Source organism: Copadichromis virginalis, linkage group LG18 (assembly GCF_057382275.1).
Source record: "Copadichromis virginalis isolate Kocher_CV1m ecotype Utaka linkage group LG18, C_Virginalis_male_GT1.1, whole genome shotgun sequence".
NCBI classification, from domain to species: domain Eukaryota; kingdom Metazoa; phylum Chordata; class Actinopteri; order Cichliformes; family Cichlidae; genus Copadichromis; species Copadichromis virginalis.
Genome location: NC_140635.1, coordinates 26,928,386 through 26,952,517, shown reverse-complemented (window position 1 = coordinate 26,952,517; position 24,132 = coordinate 26,928,386). Strand labels below are relative to the sequence as shown.

Genomic DNA, 24,132 nt, shown 5'->3' with positions numbered 1-24,132 from the left:
GCAATATATGCAGCCGTCTTTTCCAGGGACTGTCTGGTTGATTTTAGCACGATAATACCAAACTCCATTCCTAATGTTGCTATAAAAATTGTCTGTGTGCTGAAGCGAGATCTTCTGGAGCATTAAGAAATGAAACAATTAAATGTTGTTTCAGCAGCAGGGACACAGTTTACCTGGCTTCAAATTGAACAATGACAAAAAAAAAAAAAATTATTTTCCAAAACCTTTGTACCATTTTCAGATAAATGTAGGTTTTTAATGATTTTCAATGCTTGTGTTTTTATTTAAATTTTAACAGCATCCTGCTACTAACTTTTTGAAAACAGTGTAATTAAATTGAATGAGAGGACGCATACACACACACCAAGAAAAATGATCTTCCCGGTTATCCTAAACTACTATTGAATTTCTTTTTTACGAGCAGAAGGAGTCTGATAAAGAGTGTAATTGGATTGTGGACTGAGGAGACAGTGTTGTGTTTGAGTAGTACACTGATGGATCGTGTCATTTAGTTAATTTCCCTGCCAGAAATAGCTATCAACACAGAGTGTTCATAGGAGAGGCATAAATCTGACTGGAGTTATGACCAACGTGGTCTCTGATAGGGCTGCTCGAATAGACCGTCCAAGTGGCAGTGCTGCTGATACAGCAGCTGTAACAGTAAAAAGAAAATATAGGAATTATATATAAGCAAACTATATTACTGTCCACGGGTTCTGATAAAAAAAAAAGAAAAGAAATGAGATGACATGAGAGGTTTAAAGACGCTGGATTGATTGTGATGTAGTTTGAACCTGCCGACAGTGAAACGTGGCCGTTTGGCCAGCTGGGATTCCGTTCGTCTTTCTGAGGCTGGAACAGAGAAGCCGCTTCCCTCCTGTCAGCACTTTTCACCTTACTCCACGACTACTTTTCCCTCAAGTGCCTTCTAATAAGTACCGTCTCGCTCTGCTGCTTTCTTTCACTGCCTGGTGCATAAATCATTTTCACAATTATAAGTTTTGGGGAGCACCTTGGCTTAACGGGCAGCAGCATGAATACTCCTCCCTCATGTTCCTTGCTTGCTTCTTACCTGGGCCTCTGCTGGATCATTTTGGGTTGTTTTCGGCACCTCTTGCTAAGACTGAAGAGCTTGTTAGCGGTGCGGTGCGCTCTGGTGAGAAGCTGGTTGCTACTGGTCTCCAGCTGCCTGTATCGCTGTAGGAGGTTGGCATCCATCCTCCACAAGTGCTCCACGACAGATGTGTTTACAGCGAAATGGGTTGGCAGGTTCCCAACGAAGCTTTGGAACTCCTCTGGTAGGAAGGAGAACATGAATAAGTAAACTTTGCCTGTGGCCATAAACCGCAGGGTGACAATATTAAAAAAAAAAACACAAAAAAAAAAACACACAAACGCATCCATTCCTCATTGTTTGTCCCTGAAAATCAAACAACCCAAAAAGGAGAAATAACAGCTGCAAAGCGCGGCGTGTTTTGATCTTTTATGCCTCTTTTTTTCAGGAGGGAACAAATGATTTTCATATTCTATGTCACACCTGTTGTCAGAATAAGTCACTGTATACCTTTAAGGCAACAAGTCTTATTAGAGAAATTGCTGTTTCTGACATTATTAATATGAAAGGGAGACATTTTGCCGCGTTAACGAGAAACGAGCGGTGCCCCTGATTAAACTTCTTTGACATTTTTTTATGCCGGAGGAAACTTATATCATGAACTGTGTCACCTCTCAGTAGTACAAAAAAACGACGCAGTGCATCCTCTCTGCCATTCTCTTTATACGCCCTTTCTAATCTCAAATACACAAAGAGACACAAACCCAGTGCACTCAGTGTCGACATCACAGGCAACAAAGCTGCGCTATAACTTTCTTCAAACATCTGAATAACCTACAGCACTGCAGTGTTTTGTGCTGTGATACAGTGGGCTCTGTTTTTAAAGCCGCTGCTGATTTTGTGCTGACGTATATCTGTGTAACTGCAGGGTAAGTGTCAGTCAAAGCTGCTAACTTCCTCTGCGATGGTTTTGTGTTTACGGTAATTACAGTCTGAAAAAGAAAGCAATAGCACATTATTACGTGCTTGGACAGAGGCCAGGTTTTGTGCAATAGCTTGTTCATTTGTTTATGTAGATAATTTTTTATGAGTTTTTTTGTGCACAGAGCTGAGAAAAATGTTTGTTCGAATCAAGCAGTTCAGTGATTTCAGGTTTTATAGGCTGTTTTCCCATTGTGTCTAAATGGACGCAAGATGAGTGTCTCCCCAAAGGGAATTACTGGCATTATTTTAAAGATAAAATTTATGAAAATTGTACAATGAAGTAAATTTAATAGGAAACAATCAGCCTGGCTCTGTCTAAAAGTATTAGTATCTGTTTTAAGGACCTCTGCAGGTCACCAGTCAAATAATATCTTGTTTTTTGCGTTAAAACAACATGTAGTGGATTTAGAGGGTCGCTTGTGAGACTATTCCTAGACTAAAAAAAATACAAATCATGTTTGATATTTCCTGTACATGTTTTTATGTTCACAGCACTTTGATGAGAACAGATGGATTTAAAAGAAAAATCACTAAGAGCAGCCCTAAGCAACTTGAGAGCATCAAAGCCGTCATTTGATTTGACACAATGACTGACAGGTCTCTTGATTTGAAGTCTGGCAGCTGTCAGAGTTTGACAGCTAAGAAAGCATTCTGAACATAAAACAAGACTTTTGTTTTAAGACTAAACTTTAAAGTGTTTTGTTCTTGAGGAAAAAAAATGACCTTAGTCCCAAAGCACGTACTTTTGAGGAGGATTTTAAAAGCCACTGTTCCACCCGTGTGTTTTCTTTTTCTTTTTTTTGTGAAAGCACTTTTCAAGCTGACATTTTCAAGTCCCATTTTGAAGGAATTTCTGACTCACCAGATTCCTCAAACTCCTTGTAGGTCAGCCTCCAGGCGTCTCTGATGCGCAGCAGGTTGTTTTCCAGAGTGGCCAGGTCAGAGCGAGGACAGTTACACTGTGGGAAGTCCACGCTGCAGTCACACCAGCAGTCACTGTTCTTGCAAACAAACTGGCCCTCAGATTTGCAGCCAACGTAGTTGAGAGCTGCCTGAATGAAGCGGCTCCGCAAATAGCCTGGAAGGATGACCTGCAGCCCTGCGGAGCACCACAGACGAGACACACGAGGGAAAAAATTAATAAACTATTAAACATGTGAAAGAGCGGCTGATTCATCCTCATAGAAAAAGCAGTCTGAGTAGCAAAAGTGAAAACATTTGAACACGTCTTGTTAGTTGCTGTAGTTTACTGTTGTCTAAAAATGATTAATCTTACATACATAATCCTGCGCTGTACTTCCAAGATAAACAAATATGTATTAATCCACCATTTAAAGCAGTCCTCTAGCCTGTTTGACTCAGCCTTTTCAGACGTTTACTTACTACTAGAAAGGAACAATTAAAAAAATGATAAAAAAATAATAAAGTAGTTCTGTATTTTCAGAGATTTATATCTTTAGTATTAAACAGTGGATTATTGTAGATTGCAGGAAGGAAGTTGGAATGAACAAATATGCGAATGTCTTTTTTAATGGTTATGTTGATGCAGCCTTGCATCATATGTATACCCGGAGCAAGAGGCAGGGTACACCTGGAACAGGATAGGCTCTCCCGCTACCCTGATTAGGATAACCTGAAGACAGCGGATGGATATGCTGATGTAGCCTTCATTAAAGCATTAAAGCAATTTTCACAGTGTGGGAAATAAGCTTCATGGATCTCTCAGGAACATTTAGTAGCTATAAATAAAATAAATAAATAATTGAAATAATAACTACTGTAGCTATTTAGCTTAGCTTAGGGAGGCGATAACAAGCTTGGCTATATGTAAAAACCTCCACTACTGGCACCTAATCGTTGTCTCATTACTAACGATCGGTCATTTTCGACCGGCACACCAAAAAAGTACAAATGTTGAATAAAACATGCTAAATTGTATGCAGACTAATACAACTTATTTTATGTGCCGAAATCCTTTTTTTTTTTTTTTTTTTAAAACATGGAGTCTTAGATCAGTCTGATCAAATTAACTATATTTTTCTGAAAAAAAAAAGAAAACATGAGGGTTAATCACAAATGACTATTCTGCAAACTGTTTGAAGTCTAGATGAATCACATGATGACCACAAATTCTGACTTCACCCTAACTCAAAGGCTCTGACTAATCCTAGATGGCTACCCAGGCGAGTGAAGCCTAGAATTTCCACTAGTGACCAGTCAGCAATGATAAAGTGATTCACAACAAGCGAATCGCTTTCTGTGTGGACAGCTCTTAACTGTCTGCAAAATGTGCATCAGCATCTTTAAATTCAAATGATCATGAATCAATGAAGCTTTCTAACGTGTGTTTAGCAGTGCGATGGCTGCAGTTACAGCCACACAGTGGTAATGTCTACCAAACATTAGTGTTACAATAGAGACTTACGCATAACACTACACTTTCATTTTAATGTCTTTAAATACAGGATTTAATTTAGAGGGTAATAAAGAATTGGTTTTGGTTTAGAATTAATTTACTTGTACAATCGCATAATACTGTATTCTAAAATAAGTGCGCACGTTGTAGTTTACACTGTTATGTGTATGATTTACTCTTTGTTTTCTGAGTGACCTCAGTGGCAGCTGCTCCCACTCCCTTGGTTGATGAGCTAAGAGGCGGAGCAAGCCTATATGAGACCTGCAAATTGGGTCATACCACAACTCTGGATCATGGGGGGGAAATGGAATTAGGGGTTTTTGTGTTCTACCCCTTTGTGTTTATGTGGGCTGATTTAAGTTTCCCCTTTGACTTGTTTAGGGAGTTCAGTTTGTTTGAGTTAGCAGTATTGTTGTCAGCTTTTAAGTAGAGTTCTGTTACTTTGACCTCTTTTATGGGCCCAAGATTTAGATTTTTCTGTATAATTTAACCAAGTTTGTTTTTGGGTAAATTTAAAAAAAACTTGTTTTTGGACTTTAACCTGTGCTTGACTTTCCTTCACTGCTCGGTCCATCACAAGCAGTGAAAGTGAGCGTGTTTCAGTTTTTTAGTGTAGTTTTGGTGCTTAAACCCAACCAAACAGCAAGTAAAACTGAAGTAAACACTGAATAAAAGTGACATTTAAAGCACTTCCACATGATACTTCAGTTCCAGTCTTCTGATTAACAAAGACCATTTGATCTGCCCGCTCATCTAGACTTTGTTCTTTTAAGTGGAAACGTTCCTGCATGTCGTTACATGATTCAATCAAATGGAAGGGACAAATGTCCAATACGATTATTTAGTTGGAGGACTTGGTGGTCATTATCATGGTTAGAGTTAGTCAGTCGGGGAACCCTTGGATAGTCTGCTGATTTTTTCTCTGCTCTTTCCAACTGGAATGCAAGATAACCGGGTAAATACTTTGTATTCTGTCTGAGCTAATAAAAGGTTAATTAGTTTTGTGATTGCATTTCAGCAAATACCCTCTTTCAGTCTTCAGACAGTTTACCTACATGTAGCCAAAGCCCGCTCAAATTTTATTGAACCAACAGAACGTGCTCTGCAGATGAACTACTGGCTCCCAAATCAATCTTAAGGTTAAAATTTACCCTGCAGCTGAATCTTGTTTTCAGGACTGTGAACCAACACGGAGCTGACTGTGTCCAGATTGTCATAGTTGCTGCATCCGAGCGGCCCGGTTCTTGTTTCAGTCACCTGGAAGCACATGAAGAGAAAACAGTGTTATGAACGCTCGCTCTGTCAGCAGTCGCCCCCGTTTTCACCCCCCCATCTGCGTTAATAGGTAGAAAACAACTGATAATCTTGGTTCTGCATGGATTACTTGAATATTTTCTTTTTCTAAAGAAAGGTCAAAAGAACATAAAAATCCTCATCAAAGATGCATTTTATGTCTTAAAAGAGCTTGGTATTCAATGAGTCACGGTGAAGTAACACTGAAAAGGTCTTCAATTAGAAAGCTTTCTCTCCTCACACAGAATAATTTGTTCTGATGTGAGGGAAGGAAATCAACTTCCCTCTGACTGAAAAACTTTAAACTGACTCACTTCTCTGCATCTCTAACAGTAAACAATCCCAATGTTAAAGCTAGAAATTCAAAAACACATACACGCATATCGGGTATTTATATCTTGTGGGGACCAGTGTTGGTCAAGTTATTTGAAAAAAGTAATCAGTAACTAATTACTGATTACTTCCCCCAAAAAGTAATCCCGTTACTTTACTGATTACTTATTTTCAAAAGTAATTAATTACTTAGTTACTTGGTTACTTTTTAAAAACACGATTTACAACCTGAATAGGTGATAAAGCGATAGCTCTTTCAGCCCAATTCTACTTTTTCTACATAATCCATCATACAAAATGTAATCAAATGGAAAAGTCTCCTTTTTTAAAACTTGTTTTATTAGTTTTAATCTTTTAACTTTATGCATCAAGCAAAAATAAAATTATATGCACCATTCTCTGACTTGAATAAATTAGTTTAACATTTAAACCTATTTTCTGCACGTTCCAGCACATAAAATAATTGTTTTTTTTGTGTTTACACTCAGTCTTTCAAATAAATGCAAGTAAAACACAGCAGAAAATAAATAAAATCAAAGACTCAGCAGCCCTTTTGCTCTATTTTCACCTGTAAAGCAGGACTGTGGTAGGCGGAGGTTTACCCTGGTGCAGGTGTGCTGCAGCGGTGTGGAAGAATCCGCGAGTTTCTCTGTGAATTTCCCATTATGTCATAGCGCACTCGGTGCTTGCTTGGAAGTTTAGGGGTTTTTTTTCGCTGTAAAAAGACGTTTTCTTCCCACGCACAACGGACACTAATGTTTTTGTCACTTTTTATGGAATCAAACTCAAAGTAAGGTCAGTACTTCCACGCTTTAAACGCTGCATGCTCATACTCTCTCCCACAATCGATATATTATCCATTGTTGATCTGCACACAGCTGTTTTCACGAATGTCGCACTTGCTTACGTCACTGTCATGAGACATTCTCGCAAAAAAAAATCACGGTTTTAGTAACGCAGTAACGCAGCGTTCCTACGGGAAAGTAACGGTAATCTAATTACCGTTTTTGCAATAGTAATCCCTTACTTTACTCGTTACTTGAAAAAAATAATTGGATTACTGCCCATCTCTGGTGGGGACATCTAATTGACATAATGCTTTCCCTAGCCCCTTACCCCAACCCTAACCATGAAAAATGAATGCCTAACCATAACCCTAAACCTATAACTCAACTGTAACCCTGTCACTAAAACCACATTTTGAATCTCAAAAATGCCTTCAAACTTGCAGGGACCAGGATTTTGGTCCCCATAAGTATAGTAAACTTCCTATTTTTGGTCCCCACAAAGTTAGGAATACACACACATGCACGCACACACACACACACACACACGCACACACACCTTCCCATTTCTCACCGAATTTCTGTTACCATCTGTGATTTTAATGCACGGCTATTTATCTCATAAGATCTAGTGTTCATCTTCTTCTGCTCTCCTCTCTTTCTCTCACACTGATCTTCAGTCTGCCTAAACTCCACACCTGCTGCAAAATGGCAAATGAATTTATGTCAGCCTGGCTGAAAATTAATGGAATGATATCTTTAATCCATCAAGCTGATGCATAACCAGAGGAATGCACTCTCATTTTGGGAGGGCACTTGTCTTCATCAGTGGCTACTCACTTTAGCATCTACATTTGCCCCTTGGGCTGATTAATGCGCACACCCTAATAGCCACTTCAGACGATAAAATGGATGATTGGTGTTTCATACAACAGGACACACAACCGCCCCTCGCTTCGCTCCCCTCTTTAAAGCTTGCCACAGAGTGCGGGGTAACTTAGAAAGCCTGCTTCATGCAATACTGCTTGAAGAGTCACTTAATTAGGGTGTTATAGGTGGTCAGCTATAAACAGTCAGACGCTTCATTTTTCAAAATCTGCTGTTCCCGTTTTCCTCGCATGCTGAGAGATTTTCATGATAATAAACCACTGGTGAGGGGAAAAAACAGGAAAAACAAATTTGAAAGACTTAGTGCTACCCTGCAGTCACAACAGGTGAATCTCCTAAGTGTCAGGCCAATTCTGTAAATAAGCATTCGCTCTTAATCCTACCTGATTAAATAAGTTATGGGAGAAAAGTCCCTGAGCTGGTATTAAAGGATTTATTAGTGTAAGTTGTCTTCAAGTTGAGTTAGCCAAATGTCCTGAATTAAAACTTTCTTCTGCAAATGTGTCAGTAATCCTAAGAAACATCTGCAAGTTGATATTTAATTTTATATTATTTCATACTTTCATAACAATGCTTCATCTGTGGTGAATTTAACTCCATTATATTTATTTTAACCATTTAATTTTTACCTTTAATCGTGATCATATATTAAAATACAGCAGCAAGGAAACTGATCAAAAACTAAGTAATTATTCTGTTGTTGAGAATAGAATAGAATAGAATAGCCTTTTATTGTCATTGTACATGTATAACAAATTGTAACTTGTTTTCTACGATTTTAGCAACACAGTACCTAATGAAATCAAATGATTTAGAGAATCTGGAGAAATCTCTGTGTGCAAGAAACAAGGCCCGAAATCAGTATTGGATACCTGTAACCTTTAGGCCTGCAGGCTGCACTGCACTAACAACAGGCCTGATTTTGCCATGGAAATCACTGCATGGGCTCAGGACCGATTCAAGGAAACACTGTCTGTGAACACAGTTCATTGTGCCATCCACAAATGCAGGTTAAAGCTCCATCAAACAGACAAAGACACAAAATGAGAACACAATCCAGAAATGTAGCCATCATGTATTCAATTCAATGTTATTTATATAGTGCCAAAACACAATAACAGTTGCCTCAAGGTGCTTTATATTGTAAGGTAAAATCCCTACAATTACACAAAGGAAACAGAAAACGCCAACAATCATATGACCCCTTATGAAGAAGTGCTTTGGCGACAGTGGAAAGGAAGAACTCCCTTTTAACAGGAAGAAATCTCCAGTAGAACCTGGCTCAGGGAGCGGCGGCCGTCTGCCACGACCTGTGTGGTCAGACGACTCAACACAGGAAATTATTTTTGGAAAACATGGATGCCGCATCATCACTGAAGAGGAGAGGGCTTGCACATCCGGAAAGATGCCATCAGTGTTTAAAAGGTATACGCTAGTTTTAGAACAACATATGCTTCCACCCAGATCATGTCTTTTTCAGGGAAGGCCTTACATATTTCAGCAAGACAATGCTAAACCACATACTGCATTTGTTACAGCAGCATGGCTTCACAGTAGAAGAGTCCAGGTCCTGAACTGGCCGACCTGCAGTCCAGACCTCTCCAGCTAAAAACATCTGGCATTCATAATGAGCTAATATTTTTCTTAAAATGATACATTTTTCTCAATTTAAACATCTGACATGTTTTCTATGTTCTATCATGAATAAAATGCGGGTTTGAGAGATTTGCATATAATAGCATTCTGTTTTTTCTTTCCATTTTAAAGAGACTCCAAACTTTTTGTTTGTTTGCATTCAGCATGTCTAAGATCATGTAGGCATGTAAGCATATGCTACAAATGACTAGGTCAAAGTGGAAATACTACAACACGGGGTTACATGGATACTGTAACTTAAAAGGAAACTAAAGAAAAAAAACACCGCCTTAAAAACCCCCAGTATTTCACTGGTCCATACTGACCCACGCCGGGTCAATTTAAGCCAGGCGACGAAGACAGAAGTTATTTTCTTTCTCCCCAAAGTCATTCCCCGAAGCCACGTTCACTTTAACAGAAACCAAAAACCCACCCAGCCCGACTCCCAGCTTCATATCAGGCTTTCCCTCATGCAAATGCTTGAGGCTAACAAACCGCAAGGCAGGAGAACAACACGGCTACCTTCAGGCAGTGAATGTCTGGCGTTTCATTTCCCAGCAGATTGCTGCTGTATTTACAATTTCCCTCCTTCAACATACCCGTATGGCAGTGGATGCGATTTGGAGGTGGTGTAGCCTCCGCAGGGTGCTCTCTCTGTCTGTGAAGTAGGAAGCAGCCAGCTGGTGGAGAGTTTCCAGGGTCACGGTCCCTGTAGTATTTGAGTTCCTGTTGCTGCCCCGGCTGCCCTCGCCCCCTGAGGGCGAAGACTCCTGGCTGAGCTTCCTTTTGTCCACAAATATTGTCAAAGACTCCTCCCCTGGTAACATTTAGGCAGAGGGATGAGAGGTTCATTAGCTCCAGCAGAACGCCACTAATCACCTTTCATTAGTATCTTTTCAGACTAGATAGAAAAGCACAGTAGTCATTAAGTACTGTGGGGGAACTGATGGTTTGGATGATTAGAGGAAAAGGCACAGGCAAGGTCTCTGCATCTATTAAACTCCTGGTGAATAAAGAGAGCTCACTCACCGTCGTTAATCAAATTTCCTTAATTATTTCAATTATTTTAATTATGATGGAAAAAAATGACTTGGAAAACAAAATCAGGTTAGCGCCGGGCTGTTCTTAGATGAATTCTATATAACGGTCAAATCACCAGCAGTGAGAAGAAAAAAAGACACGTTTGATTAAGTATAAGATTTATAGATTCACGTGCACTTTGGAAAGTCAGCCCTGACAATGAAAACTGCAGTCTTTTTGTGATGCCGTTGAACTTCCTACCCTAGTAGTTAATTTCTTTCTGCAACTCACCTCATCTTCCTCCTGTTATATTTTCCCAGGTCTTTCTGTCCTATACTATCTGAACTACGTTCACCAGAGAACAGATTTGAAAATAGCTGCATTCACTACTGAGTCAAGAGGACATTAATAAATTCTTTTACTTTCCCTCAAAAGCGTCTCAGATTTGAGCCAGATGAGGAATGAGTGCCTTTTGAAGGGAGCTGCAGGTGCTCTTCAGCGAACCTTAACAACATGCCGTAACTGTCACAGCAGGTCTGAGTCACTTTATCTGTACTTACTTTATTGGCACTGTTCTCCAACTGTTTCCTCACCACTAGCGCTCGAAAAGCATCACTCCGTGCGGCCTGACCTTTGTAAAGCTTCTGTGATAATTCGTATTTAAACTTGCAGGGAAATAAAGCTCTTCGAATTAAATTTAATTAAACTGTCAGCGCAGCTGAACCTCTGTAAGGAGAGTACACTGTCAGTGTATATGAATATGCCCACCTCCAGTCAAACAAGGATCAACACAAATTTTCCTTATAATAAGCCAGACTGTTAGTCTTTCTTATTTCCCTACAGATGGGATTATATGTGCCTCAGAAGAGCCACGCCAGTTTAACCTGCCCTCACCTCCCCCATATAAAATATTCAATCATTCATCTGATTCTGTTTCTGCTCATGTCTGGTTTTCAACCAGGCAGCTGTCCTCACATATGAAGATATTAAAAAGATGTTAAAAGATGTGGCTAAAAAGCCCTGTGAAAATGTGGCATCTTATCTCATCTTATGCTCTTAAAAATCATCTAGAAAGATGATGAGCATTTTTCTTTTTCCAAAATGACACAAAACTGTTGCGTTGTTAAATCACATGTTTACGTTTTCTGATCTGACCCTGCTTTGGTGAAGGCTAATAATCGTTTTCACCCAGTTTGGTCTGCTGACATCGTCTTAACTCTGAACACTGCTATAGCCGAGTATTACAGCAGCAGTTATATGAAACGAGTCACACTGATCAAGCATCCCTTGTGGCAGGTGGTTATCAAAACTCTTACATGTGATGATTGCAAAAATAACAAGCAAACAGTCTTATGCTTTGAAGATCCACATTTTGTTGATGCATCTATCCACTCTGACCTCTGAGACAATGCATCCTGCAGACCACAGTGCTGCCAAAAAAAAAAATCTAATAACACAGTTCACCTGAACTTGAACTCATTCAGTTTTTGAGCGATGTAGCTGATGTTTGTAGGTGGTAAAGGTGACTCTGGGTGAAACTGACGTCTGGTACATGAAGTGTTGATAGTGTTTATTTTATCAGGAAGCTTCTATATTGCCTTTTAGGAGGACCATTTGCTCAGTATAAACTGGGTTTCAGTCTATCTGACAAGAACTTCTCAAAGCACTGGGAATTGTGACTTGTGTGACGTTGTTATACATCAACAACACTTTGCGACTATTGCATCTTTGTGGGTGGGTTTCATGACGAATTTCTAATAATTTTGTAGACACTAACAGACAGAGTGCATGGCCAGTGTTGGTTTTCGACCAGTTGCTGTATTTTGGGGCGTAAGAGAAAACTGCCAGCTACTGTTTTTTAGCCAAATACTTCCCTCAAATCAGTGCCGTTCATTTACAGCATGCTCTGTGATAGCAGTTAGCTTAAGAAAAGAAGAGAAAAACTAATTGCTTATAAATGACAGCATTTCACAGCAGTGACAAACCTCTGTTCACGGAACCGTGCCGGTTTGGCAGCTAAACAAAAATATCATATCTGTCGTTCTCCCGCCTACCACAAATCACTTGTTGTACGCTAATCTGGGGCGATTTGATTCCTTTTTGTACGCCAAAAAACACTGATCCAGAAAAATCATTACATGCTTTGTTGATTCAAAAGCAGCAGACAGTAAAAAATCTGTGCCCCATATGCTAGAAAAAAAAAATGAACAAAAATCACATTAGAGGCTATGTGGATCAGGCTCGCTTTGAAGCTCAGACTACTCTACTGTACCTCCCAGAGTGGCGGAGAGGAGAAAGTGGGTGCCGTATTTCTTGATTAGACTCTCTGTAATCATCTGAAGGGTTGGTCTCCTCCCCAACTGCCGGATGGCGTGCACAAAGTCAGGGTCGAGGGGCAAAGCCAAACCCCTGCCGCCACCAAAATTGTCCAGCTTCTCCACAGCCAGGCTGTTCACCTTCCATCGACCAAATTCCCTAGAAACACCACACACACACACACACACACAGGTTTGCTCACTCTGTTAAGGTCTTTAATTGTGTGTAAGGCCCCGGGCTGCTATTTAACAAGCTGCGTTGAGAGGAAAGCAATATTTGAAAGTATGTTACCCTCACTGAGGCACACGCTGCTGTATACTTATGGCTCACATACATGGTGGACACAGAGGAAGCAGTAACGCCAAGCGATGAAGCTGTAATGCTCAGCGGAGCTTAACAATATGCCTCTGATGTACAAGAAACTACCCTGAAAAACCTTTTTTCTATTTTTTTTACTTAAGGGATTATACGGCAAGTAGTGATTGAATGTTTATCGATTGTCAGATTTTTACCAGGCAATTGTAAAAAAGGATGTTATATAAGACAGCTGTTTCTTTCTTCTTTCTTTTGGCCTTAAATGCTCTCATTTGAAACTCATGTAACAGTATTTATTATATAAGAGTGGATACATTATATAGATTGTAGCAGTATTACAACAATCGGTTCTGCTACTAGCACTGGGTTTAGCAGCTATGATTTAACCATTCAATCAGCACTTTAATAGAGCACCGCTCTATTAGAGCTCTGCCAACTTGCTAACTAGTTTTAATGCACTTTTAATCCAAGCAAGAAGGTTTATTTTTCTGTTTATTTATTTATTTATTTTTTATGGCAACCCGAGGCCTTAGGCTGTGGACAGCAGACTGTTAGCGGATTTAAAAAACAAGACATAGTGTGCACATTTGTCTTAATCTTTGGACATAAGTTGCTGGCGGTACAGCAAATATATTTGGAGTGCAAATATATCACTGATCTCAACAGATTAGCAGCACTCATTCTCAGAACCATGATAAAGTAAAAAATAATAGACCAGGCTGACAAAAAAATTAAAATATGAATAGATAGCTTTTCAACCTGCCTATTTGTTAAATCTTAAAAGCTTGGAGATTACTCTGGTTCAAAAGTAATAGTAATGCAGCACAGATTTATCCTCATGTTCATCCGAAAATCAAACGTGTGGATACCCTCCCCCTCCCCCGTGTATAAGTGCACCAAGTTGAGAATCACTATTACAGTTGACCGATGTCAGCTTTGAGTAACCTGCGCCTGGGTACAACAAAACTCGTTGGGTTCCAAAGTGGCAACCCCCACAGCATCAGGAAAGGTGCAAAAAAAAGAGAAAAAAAATAAAGAAAATAAAGCCCCACGACATCAGCTGCCATGATTTGTCACCCCGTGCCCTTTAGACACGAGCCTCGCTGAACTCTAGATACTCACAAACCCTCGCTCTCCATTCCCCACAGCCCCTCCCTCTGCAGCGTCAGTTAACATCCACCTCTCCCACGGTGCTTGCCTGCTGCTCTGTGTACCTCCCTCTCCTTCTGGGAGGTCATCAAATCACTGCCATGAGAAAAATGATCGGCAAAGAAATAATTGGGGGAACCGGGACTGTGTGGAGTGTGTCATTACGGCCAATCATCGTAACGAGGGGACAGGATGAGTGTCTGTCTCTGGTGGACAGATGAATATTGCAGATCTAGCCCAGGGTTAGCCTACAGCTACTCCATCAGCATGCACTGGTGGAAAAACAGAAGCGCTGTAGGAATGGGCTGGCTTATGTAAACGTGGAGGCTTACTGTACGCATAGAAAGCAATCAGAAAGTGATGAAAACACTTTATTGGGGGGTGGGGGGGTTGAAACTATACAGGAGCAGCTGTATGGGGGGGAGCTAGCTGACAGCGTAATCGCATGCTTTGCTTCCACATGACTGACAGCCACGTGAGCTTTAGTATGGTGTGCAGCTATTACAGAGGTCAGAGCAGAACTGCAATTTAAATCCCCCGGCACTTTAACACAGCACACCTATAGAAAATATGAAGTGTCTACAGCATTGTAGGGAGTGCATAAAATACAGTTATTATTAAAAAAATGCCTTCAGTGTTCCCACAGTTTATTAAATGCCCTCCCTTATCTCTAAACCATTAAATAAGTCTCATTAGGCAGAGAGGATGAAAACTGCTTTAAAAAGACTCTCCTGTCAGTTATCATCTTGTTACAGCAGGTTTTTATCTCAGTTAGAGTCATCCTTAAAATCCTTAATCCCTAATCCTAAAACCAGCCTTTGGCTTAAAATATGTGAGCAAGGCATCTGAGAGGATACAGGGCTGACTGCTGTAGGGTGAAAGATCCTTAAGAGGTGAGATGTCAGCCAGCCATTACCAGTGATGAGTGCCTTTCCAGTCCAAGCTGTCTGCTTCTTTGATACTTTTTTAATGATTTCCAGTAATTACTGGAAACAAGGAGGCTCAAGTCAGAGGACTCTTGGGACATTGTCACACTGGGTCCATTGAAAAAACACAGGTGTCACGACGAGATAAACACCAGAGTCTTAAAGATTTCTGGGAAAAGATAATGGAGCGATTGATTTATAGCACAGCTAAAGATGCACACAAAGTCTTTCCTTCACTTTGCTAAACCCTTGGCGATTTTCTTCTTCTTTTTGCCACAGAAATGAAAATTTCTTCTCAAACCGACCCCGCAGGACTGCAGGGACAGTGACAAAATAGCAACACACACGGGTCCTCCACACGAATTATAAACACAAAATATAATTCAGACCTTTTTACTGCACGTCTGCAACTCAAACCCCCGAGCCATGAAGGGAATGATCGATAAATACCTAAAAGTTAAATCAGAGCATAAATATATTGCTTTAGGAAAAGTTTCTGGAAAGGCAGCAAAGTGCAGCTGGCAGATACTGCAGGAAGTCCCTGAAGGGATGAAGCTCGACTGTCCACGCACAATCCATGGCATTAACTCTTGCTGCAGGGGTCATTTAGAAACACCAGCAACAGCAAAAAGCACCAGGTTAAAAAGAAGAAGATAATAAAGAAACAAAGCAAAAGAAAGGAATAAATGCCTGCTGTTATTCAGATGACAGATGAGCTTTCAGCAGGAAAGGGCCCTCTGCTTACAGCAGTTCTTCTGATTTGCTCATCAGCTTGCAACTAATTTGGTGCAGGTGCGGTACCTGTGAGAGCAATCCTGAGAGTGTGCAGGATTGCATTCCACACACACTACAGCAGCTGCTGTCACCGATAAGTTGCTCTCTTGCTGAAATTGCTCATCAGTAAAATTATCCAGTAACACGTCTGGAATGAAAAAAAAATGGCAAGTAGCCTACTCATAATCCATACCTGAAACTCTCTCACACACAAAACATTACACGCGTTAAACACACACACTTCTCACCTATAGATCTTGTATCTGGTGCTGAAGCCCTGCTGGTACCTCTCCGCAGCCTCTGTGTACTCCAGGGACTGCTGGAAGGGGCCCTTATCCGACAGCAGCCAGCCCAGGGAGCCGGGGGAGCCGTCGCCTCGTCCGGCGGCTGCGGCTCCAGTGGCAGTGGCGGCCCTGGAGGTCCAGCAACAGCACCAGCAGAGCCAGAGGCTGAGAGCTGCCCCCTCCCATAGCAGAGACAGCCGCTTATGACTGATTCTCTGACAGCTCATGCTTCACCCAGCGACACCTCATTCTCTCCAGACTGAGAGGAGAGGACAGATAATCAGGGCTGAAAAGTAGCGCGTCACGCTGATCTGGAGGTTTGTCGGAAAAATTATTTCAAAGCAGTGATACCTCAGAGTTAATGAACAAGAAATAATAGCAATTAAACGTTTTTCCTTCTCCTCCTCCTTCTGCCGAAGACGCACTCACCTGATTTGCAATAAGAACCAAAAGGATGCGCCCGAAGATGAACTCCTGCGATCTCGCCACAGCCAAGAATAAAAGCTCTCCGAATCAGCGATCCGACACAATGAATGAATTCGTAATGTGTCCTCTCTTCACAGAGAGCTACTCCAACTTGGGTATTTTTCTGCTCCCGCCCAACTTTTTCTCTCTCTTTTCTTTTCTTTTTTTATTTTATTTCGGAAGACGTTGCTCCAGCATCCGCGCATCCATCCGCTCCTCGGTGAGAAGTTGAAGCGGCGGAGGCGGTGAGACGGCGGAGTTCATTGCGAGGACGTCCGTGCGGTCACAGATAGTTCCAGAGGTTGAACAGGGGGGGGCAGATTTAAACAGAGTGAGTGGGACACCCTGTAGCTCTGTTTGATCGCTAAATTGTCTGTTTAAAAAGATTTAAAAGAAAAAAACAAATCTTGACAGACGCTGTAGGCGCTTATATCTCCTCTTTGCTGTGTGTGAGCTGGTGGATGAATGAGTGCCTGCTTCAACAAAGAGACCTTTTCTTCCCTATTTTTTTTCCAAGAGAGATAGCAAGAGGGCGAGCAAGTGCATCATGATGAGGCTGGCAGGGTAATATATACAGTATGATCACTGAGTGTACTTAAGTTTGGAGATGAGTGGAGTGATGATGCATCAGGACTGCATCCATCACTCACCATTATCTTCACTTTATTCATTATTATTTCCCATCACAGCTTGTCTCTCCCTGGGTGAATATTGCCCATTAAAGGTCTTTAACGGAGTCTGATAATAGGCTAATTATCTCGCGGTGTTTCTTTTGCCCCCCCCCCCCCCCTTACTAGTTCTGTGCCACAGCTTCAGGGCCTGCAGCTTGCATGACTAAATGGCACACACACTTGCACGTTGCTGGATTTGCCGGGGAGAATAATTACAGGCTATTATCGGGGAGCAGGTTTCTTGGGTTGTGTGATTCAGGTTCAGGGGTGCACTCGCTATTCCACACCAAGCGTCATAATTTTGAAAAAAAAAAAAAAAAAAAAATACAGCTTCTCCAACAAAAATGGATGTTTCATTTCCAGAAGAAGGAGAGGAAATGTTCGACCTGTGGCTTGCAAAATAATTGTATTTTGAATGTTCAAACCATTTGCGAATGAACGTGAGATTTTTTTTAATGATGGTTTTTCTTTTATGGGACATATGGAGCTTTGGATCCTCCCCCTTTTTCGGGGGATCCGGTCACCTTTAGGGTGGGGCAAACACTGTGAGTGTGTAGCACAAAGTGGTGCTCATCTACAGTGCTGAGAAGTAGTCTGACATTTTCATTTCTACCCTAAAAATAAAAATGCAATAAAGCGTGCATGTTTCTGAATTGCTATTTACTATGTACAGACCAGATATATATTATATTTCCAACTTTCTTTGCTAAGCAAATACAATAAAGATAAAATGAAGCTTAAGTTTGCTCTAATGGTCTCCTGTGTTATCATGTGATAGTCTTTATATACTGCCTCATTCTTTTTGATTTCTCTGTTATTTCTTCCGCTCTTCTTTCTGGTTTCCACTTTTGGCTTTCAGTTTGGATGCATTCATAGAATAGCATGACTTTTTTTTAAAGCCACATATAACAGTTTTAGCAATTTCTATCCAGTTCTAACACATATACAGTTTCACCTCACGCCATATTTCCCCCCTGTGCAAAATGAAAAATACAAAAACTCAATTTCTCAGACTCATACTGCCGCTTCATTTTCTTTGTAGTAGTTTCCATCAAATTCACCAAAATCTGCAAAGTTTGCAACTTTCTGTGACTTGTACCTTTCCCTCACGAGTATGCTGTTAGACGGGGTAACCTTCTTCTGACTACAATAAAAAACCTTCCCTTCATATACATTGGGTAAAAGCCAGACTTTAGAAAAGTGCATGTCAGTTGATCCAGAATGCTGCAGCAGAAATACTGACAGGGACTAGAAAGAGACTGGGTTCCCTTCATTGGCTCCTGTTAGCTTCAGAATTGGGATTAAAATCCTTCTCACAAAGTCTTGACTAATAGCTTTCATCCCATCTTAACCATGTAGCACCATATAACGCCAACAGAGCACTTTTCTCTCATACTGCTGGTTTACTGATGGTTCCAGCGATATTTAAAAGTAGAATGGGAGATAGTTTTCGGTTTTCAGGCCTCTCTTCTGTGGAACCAGCTCCCAGTTTGGATTTGGGACAGACACCCTCTCTACTTTTAAGATTAGGCTTAAAACTTCCCTTTTTGATTAAGCTTTTAGTTAGGGCTGAATCAGTTGACTCTAAACTCTTCCTTAGTTATGCTGTAATAGACTCAGGCTGCTGAGGGCTTCCCATGATGCGTGTTTCTTCTTCTCTTCTCTCTTGTCACTCTATATGTGTTTAACCATCCCTTTGAGTCATTAGTTATTATTAATTTCTGGCTCTTTTCCACAGAGCAACCCAACTGGTTGGAGCAGATGGCCGCCCCGCCATGACTGTCTCCAAGCGCTTGCTCATAGGAGGTCGTCTGATTGTTGGGGTTTTGTACGGTTGTTACCTTACAATATGAAGGGCTTTGAGGTGACCGCTGTTGTCATTTGGCTCTGTATGAATAAAACTAAATTGAATTTGATTGGTTCGAATCGAATTAAGTCGTCCAGAATCAGTGAAAATGTGGGACAGTGTCTCAAGGACAGGAGGATGGTCCCACATAAAGGGAGACATCTGGTAGCCCTTCTAGTCACGCTTGCAGCATCATCACAACTACCTCCCGCACAAGATTTTCACAAAGCCTAATGAACTGAGAGGAGCCGCTGCTGTAAACCAATTATTAAATCAAATTAAGAGGAAAAAGCGGGATATCAGTTCTTTCTGTTTGAGTATTGGTGTCGACAGGTGCAGGAAATTATCTCTAATTAGACTCTCATGTCTCCTCTTTAGGGCCACAACAATAAAAAAGCAGATAAATTCCAGAGCGAGGCTACATCACGCTCCCCACTAGATACCTTTGTCTCATCTTGTCACCCTGTTTGTCATCCTCACTAAAAAAAAGCCTGAATGACATCTGTTAAATGGGCTGCAAGGAGAGTCTGTTAACAATGATGGGGTTAAATCAATAGTCTGCTTCAATTGATTTCCCTTTTTCTTTAATGTTGCTAGGCAAGCACTCCTAGGATGTCAGGGGATGCTCTTTTTTCTTTTTTTTCCTCCCTTTTTCAAACTCAAAGGAAGACAGTTTTTCAATTCAGTAGCAAGGGGTTATATCTTTAAAGCCTAAATGGTTTTACTCACTGTAAGTGCCGCTGACAGTCATCTGGACCGTCTCAATCAACTGAAATGCTTTGAAATTTAAAGCAGCAGATAGTTTTCTTGTAATCTGCCAACAGGGGGATTTGCCTCCCCAGGTAGTCGACTGTTGCTTTCGGGACATCTGTAATGATAGTGAAGACGGTGTTTGATGGTGCAACAAAAGAAATACATTAAATATTCCAACAAGGAATTTGTGTGGAGAGGGAATATGAGAATTGAAAAAGACTAAATGAGCTTTTCCCCTCAGGGCTACAGACTGTTATAGTCTGTTGAAATCTGGGTCTTTGTTGTCTGTGTGTGGTGTAATTGAAAAGTTCCAGCCCCTGTTTCTTCCTCTGTCTTTCACACTCTTATTCTTTCCCCTCTCTATGCCCACTTCCCTTCCACCACCCCAAACCAGCGGTCTTTCTTTTTCTCTTCCAGCGTCTTCGCTTTTCGCCTCTCCATTTGAACTGTCTGTCATGATTCGTTTGACTCATTCTCCCCCCCCTCCTCGGCCGCCTGCTGAGTTTTAGGACAAATGTGGATGATTTTGATCATTCGCGCCTCAACCATCCGCTGAATCAGGCTCCTCCAGCGGATGATAAGAGGGCGGAGAACATCACAATTGTCCAGGAAGATGATGTGAAAGGCCTTGACATGGCAGTGGTGGTGTTAATAGGCAGTGCCTGAAAACAACCGCTTCTATAGCCGGCTGACATCTGATGTGCCAAAGTAAGTACAAGTCAAGAATGACATTGTGATTTCCTCCCACATTGGGAAGTGAGGGAAAAGAGTTCCAATGCAGCAGATGAAGGCGTTGGCATAAAGCATGTATGTGTCAGTGTGCATGCAAAATCATCTCTGTTGAAATAACATAAAAAATGATTAATTTTACTCAAGAGCTCCGGCGTTCAGCAATGAGTTGTGCACACTTGTCTGTCTTTGAACAGATAACGCGCCGTAGACTCCCGCCTGACTAGAAAAGTGTTTTACTGAATAATTACTTTTGCTGCACCTTTTATTCCGAAAGAATGAATTGTAGTTGATGAGCACGGTGTAAAGCATGGATACACCTGGTGCTGTGCGCTCATTGTTCTTTGAAATTCTCTCCAAAATGGAATGGCAAAGTAACTTGGCAGGTGCTGAATGTGAAAGTGCAAACAAAATGGAATGGATGATGATGAGGTCTCGCCTTTGCTATTTAACTCTGGAGCGAAGACAGCGATTGGACCGAAACCTCTCTAGTGTGAGTAATTGGACAGGCATTACAGGAAAGATGTTTGGAAACGAAACAGCAAATGCCCCCACGCTTTCGTGGGAGGGCGCAGGGTCTGAGGCACATTAGCAATTGTTTCAGCACATTAACGCCGAGATTTATTAATATAAATGAATTCAGCTTTGATTAGCTTGCCTGTTGCCATCGTTTGATTTTTTAAGCATTTTTGTCAGTTGCCATTTCCCTTACTGGAAGCTGAAGCGGCGGGCTAAACAAGAAGTGGTAAGTGCAGATAGATGTGGAAGAAAATTGGTCCTATCCCAGGTTTGGTTGAGCGCTTGGCAGCTCTCTTGGTTATTCAGGTCAGGAAACATACATGTCCGAGGCTTTGTCAAAGCCTTGGCTTCTGTGGCCCAGCTGCTATTTTTGCTTCTTCCCTGTACATGCCCTATCATTCTTGAGTCGCACTGGAGCATTGGATGGCTGACCTAGAATACTGAAAGCCTGTCACACAACAGGACACGAGCAGCTGTGTAGAGAAAAGTAACTAAACAGTAACACCACTCAGGAAGTAAAAGTGCTTCACCATCCATTAAATGGCGTCATGATAGCAGCACTAATGAATGCACTTGATGATGATTGGTGCCTTTGAACATTGCACATATATGCAAAAATGCACTTCATAGCCTTGCTGGGTAATTATTGAGTGCTCCAATTTAATCTATTGCTTATGAGGATTCTAATAAAGTGGTGGCACTTTTCATAAACCCTTTTCAGTATATGTTTTTCTGGTTTAAACACACACACACACACACACACACACACACACACACACACACACAAGACTCCTACTTTTTGAAAAAATAAAAAGTTAGCCTATTTCGCCTTTAGCATATTCTGTATTTTTACAGGAATGCTCACATTTTTTTGTCAAGATAAATATGAAGAGGTAAACTTTTCTGTGAAACACACAGTTTGGCAAATTCTTGCTCTCTAGACAGTTGTGCGAAAAGAGAAGATTGAAAAAATAGCTGCCTCTTCCCCTCAAATTCCCATCCTTCATCAAATATGAAGCTATAGCATGTTCACGCTAAGCTAAGCAAACCACCTGTTGGCTTAGAACAAAGCTAGCCTGTATCACAACAGTGTACAACCATCCATTCCTGGTTTTAGTTTGATTATGTGTCAAACTACACTTAATTCTTGGTCAAACACTGTCACTATGTATTGAACCATAAAGCTAATAAGAGAGGTTTCATACATGACATCATACACATATAGCTCAATAGCTGTCCACTACATTGGACATGATAAAACTAACAGTGGGAGAACGAGTATTTCCTGACCAGTATGTGAGTTGTTCCTGGAGGTTGCTGGTGGAAAATGGTACCAAAGAGAGCACTGCATCAGAAACGTTCTCATGATCACTTTGGTTGCTAGCAGATTGCCAAGTTTCCATGGAAGATTACGACTTGTCTGCAAACACCGTGCTACACAAACTGGGAAACTTCAAAGAAAAAGTTGTACCTCAGCACTGCAGCTGTGCTTGTTTATAGTTTTATTTGGTGAAAAATACATATTTTCTGTAGAATTGTGAGAACATTATTGGTCAACCTATTGATAAACATGCATATTCCAATTAAGTAAGTATTTTATTAAAAGAGTTACTGGGACACTGAAGGAAATTATTTCATGCTAGAAAGCATGCACAAGTTTGATAGAAAAACTAAAAATATCTAAACTGTACAGTGTATAGATAATATAAGTAAAGGTATAATAAAGGTGCAATATATATTCGAGACGAAATTTTTAGTAACTTTCAGCTACTGTTAATGTGATCATCATTCAGAGGTTGACTGAAAATTTAACAACATCTAAAGAATTCTGTAGATGTTGTTAAATTGTATTTTATTGTACACAGAGTGAATATAAACGAATTTACAAGGTAGCTAGATTGTACCTGTACTGGCAAAGGATCTTTCAATAAATGGTCACATTTTGTTATTACTGCACACAAAAAGCGCAGATTATATTATTTTCCTGTACAATGCATTGAAATGAAAAAACACACAAACTATTTTCTCATAAAAAGTAAAGCAGTGACCTTGAACTTGGGCTTAATTTTTAAGTTGATTTTTTATTGTTTGCTTTACAATAGAAAGTTATTGGATGATGAAGCAAAAAATATAACCATTCATCTGTTTCTCCTCAAGTGAGATCATTCCTTTTTGACATCAGTGCACTGAACGGAAGCAGCAATTGATGTTAATCAGTTAACACAATTTCTGCTCCTTTCACTCTTAGCTTCTTGAGCGCTTGACTCAGACGTTATAAAAGGGTAGAAAAGTGCCTAATAACAGTAATAATTGTCCACTGTTACAATTTAGGTGTAAGGGTCTGTCCTTCACTACGACACATTTCATTGCAGGCACAAATGTTAAAGGACTGTTTTTACCGGCTTTGGCTGACATGTGAATGTTAGAGCAAATGTAAATGTAGAAATGTTAGATTTTTATATTCTTGAAACTTTGTTCTTCCATTCCAGCCTGATTTAATTTCCATTGCACCACGAAGCACTTTTAACCCCTCATTCAGGCTCATTCATGGTCATGTTGCATTAAATCCGTCTTTTATGTCACTGACATAAGACAGACGCCAATTATCGGCGCTGGAGAAGCGCCGGAGAAGACATCGGGAACGCTTCCTGGCCATCCTGTGTAGATGTCAGTGAAACTGTTGGGAAGACAACGCTGGAGAAATGTGAATATTTTATTTGTACGGTATAATCTGCAGATTCTGACAGAAATCTGCAACTATCCTTTGAAGCACTGCTCCTCTCTAAAACAGCAATAAGGATAATTATTAGGCCATATGTAAATAACAAAATAACTTTATGACTTCAACAAAATTGGGAAACGTAAAGTCTGAAACAAGTCTTTATATTAAGGCCCATCAGTCAAACAATACTGTTTGGTCTGGGTCTAAACAGAGGGCGTTGTGTGTGACGTCTTCTTCTGCGCACGCGGGCCGCTT

The 24,132-nt window shown here is 40.7% G+C and overlaps 1 protein-coding gene across 3 annotated transcripts in view; it reads right to left on the bottom strand.

Annotated features, from left to right (window-relative positions):
- LOC146688093 (BMP/retinoic acid-inducible neural-specific protein 3-like) overlaps positions 1 to 17,112 on the bottom strand; it is a 31,571-nt gene extending 14,459 nt beyond the window's left edge. Inside the window, exons 1-7 of one of the 3 annotated variants that reach the window (XM_085440303.1) lie at positions 16,602 to 17,112; positions 16,137 to 16,483; positions 12,681 to 12,883; positions 9,988 to 10,205; positions 5,606 to 5,711; positions 2,901 to 3,137; positions 1,073 to 1,295 (exon numbers count right to left, since the gene is read on the bottom strand). In XM_085440303.1, the coding sequence (XP_085296429.1) occupies positions 1,073 to 1,295; positions 2,901 to 3,137; positions 5,606 to 5,711; positions 9,988 to 10,205; positions 12,681 to 12,883; positions 16,137 to 16,399 (1,250 nt within the window). In that variant the 5' untranslated portion in view covers positions 16,400 to 16,483; positions 16,602 to 17,112. Of the gene's footprint in view, positions 1 to 1,072; positions 1,296 to 2,900; positions 3,138 to 5,605; positions 5,712 to 9,987; positions 10,206 to 12,680; positions 12,884 to 16,136 lie in introns of all 3 variants that reach the window. The other 2 variants (XM_085440304.1, XM_085440302.1) reach the window with 2 other exon arrangements.
- Between the last annotated feature and the right edge of the window lie 7,020 nt (positions 17,113 to 24,132).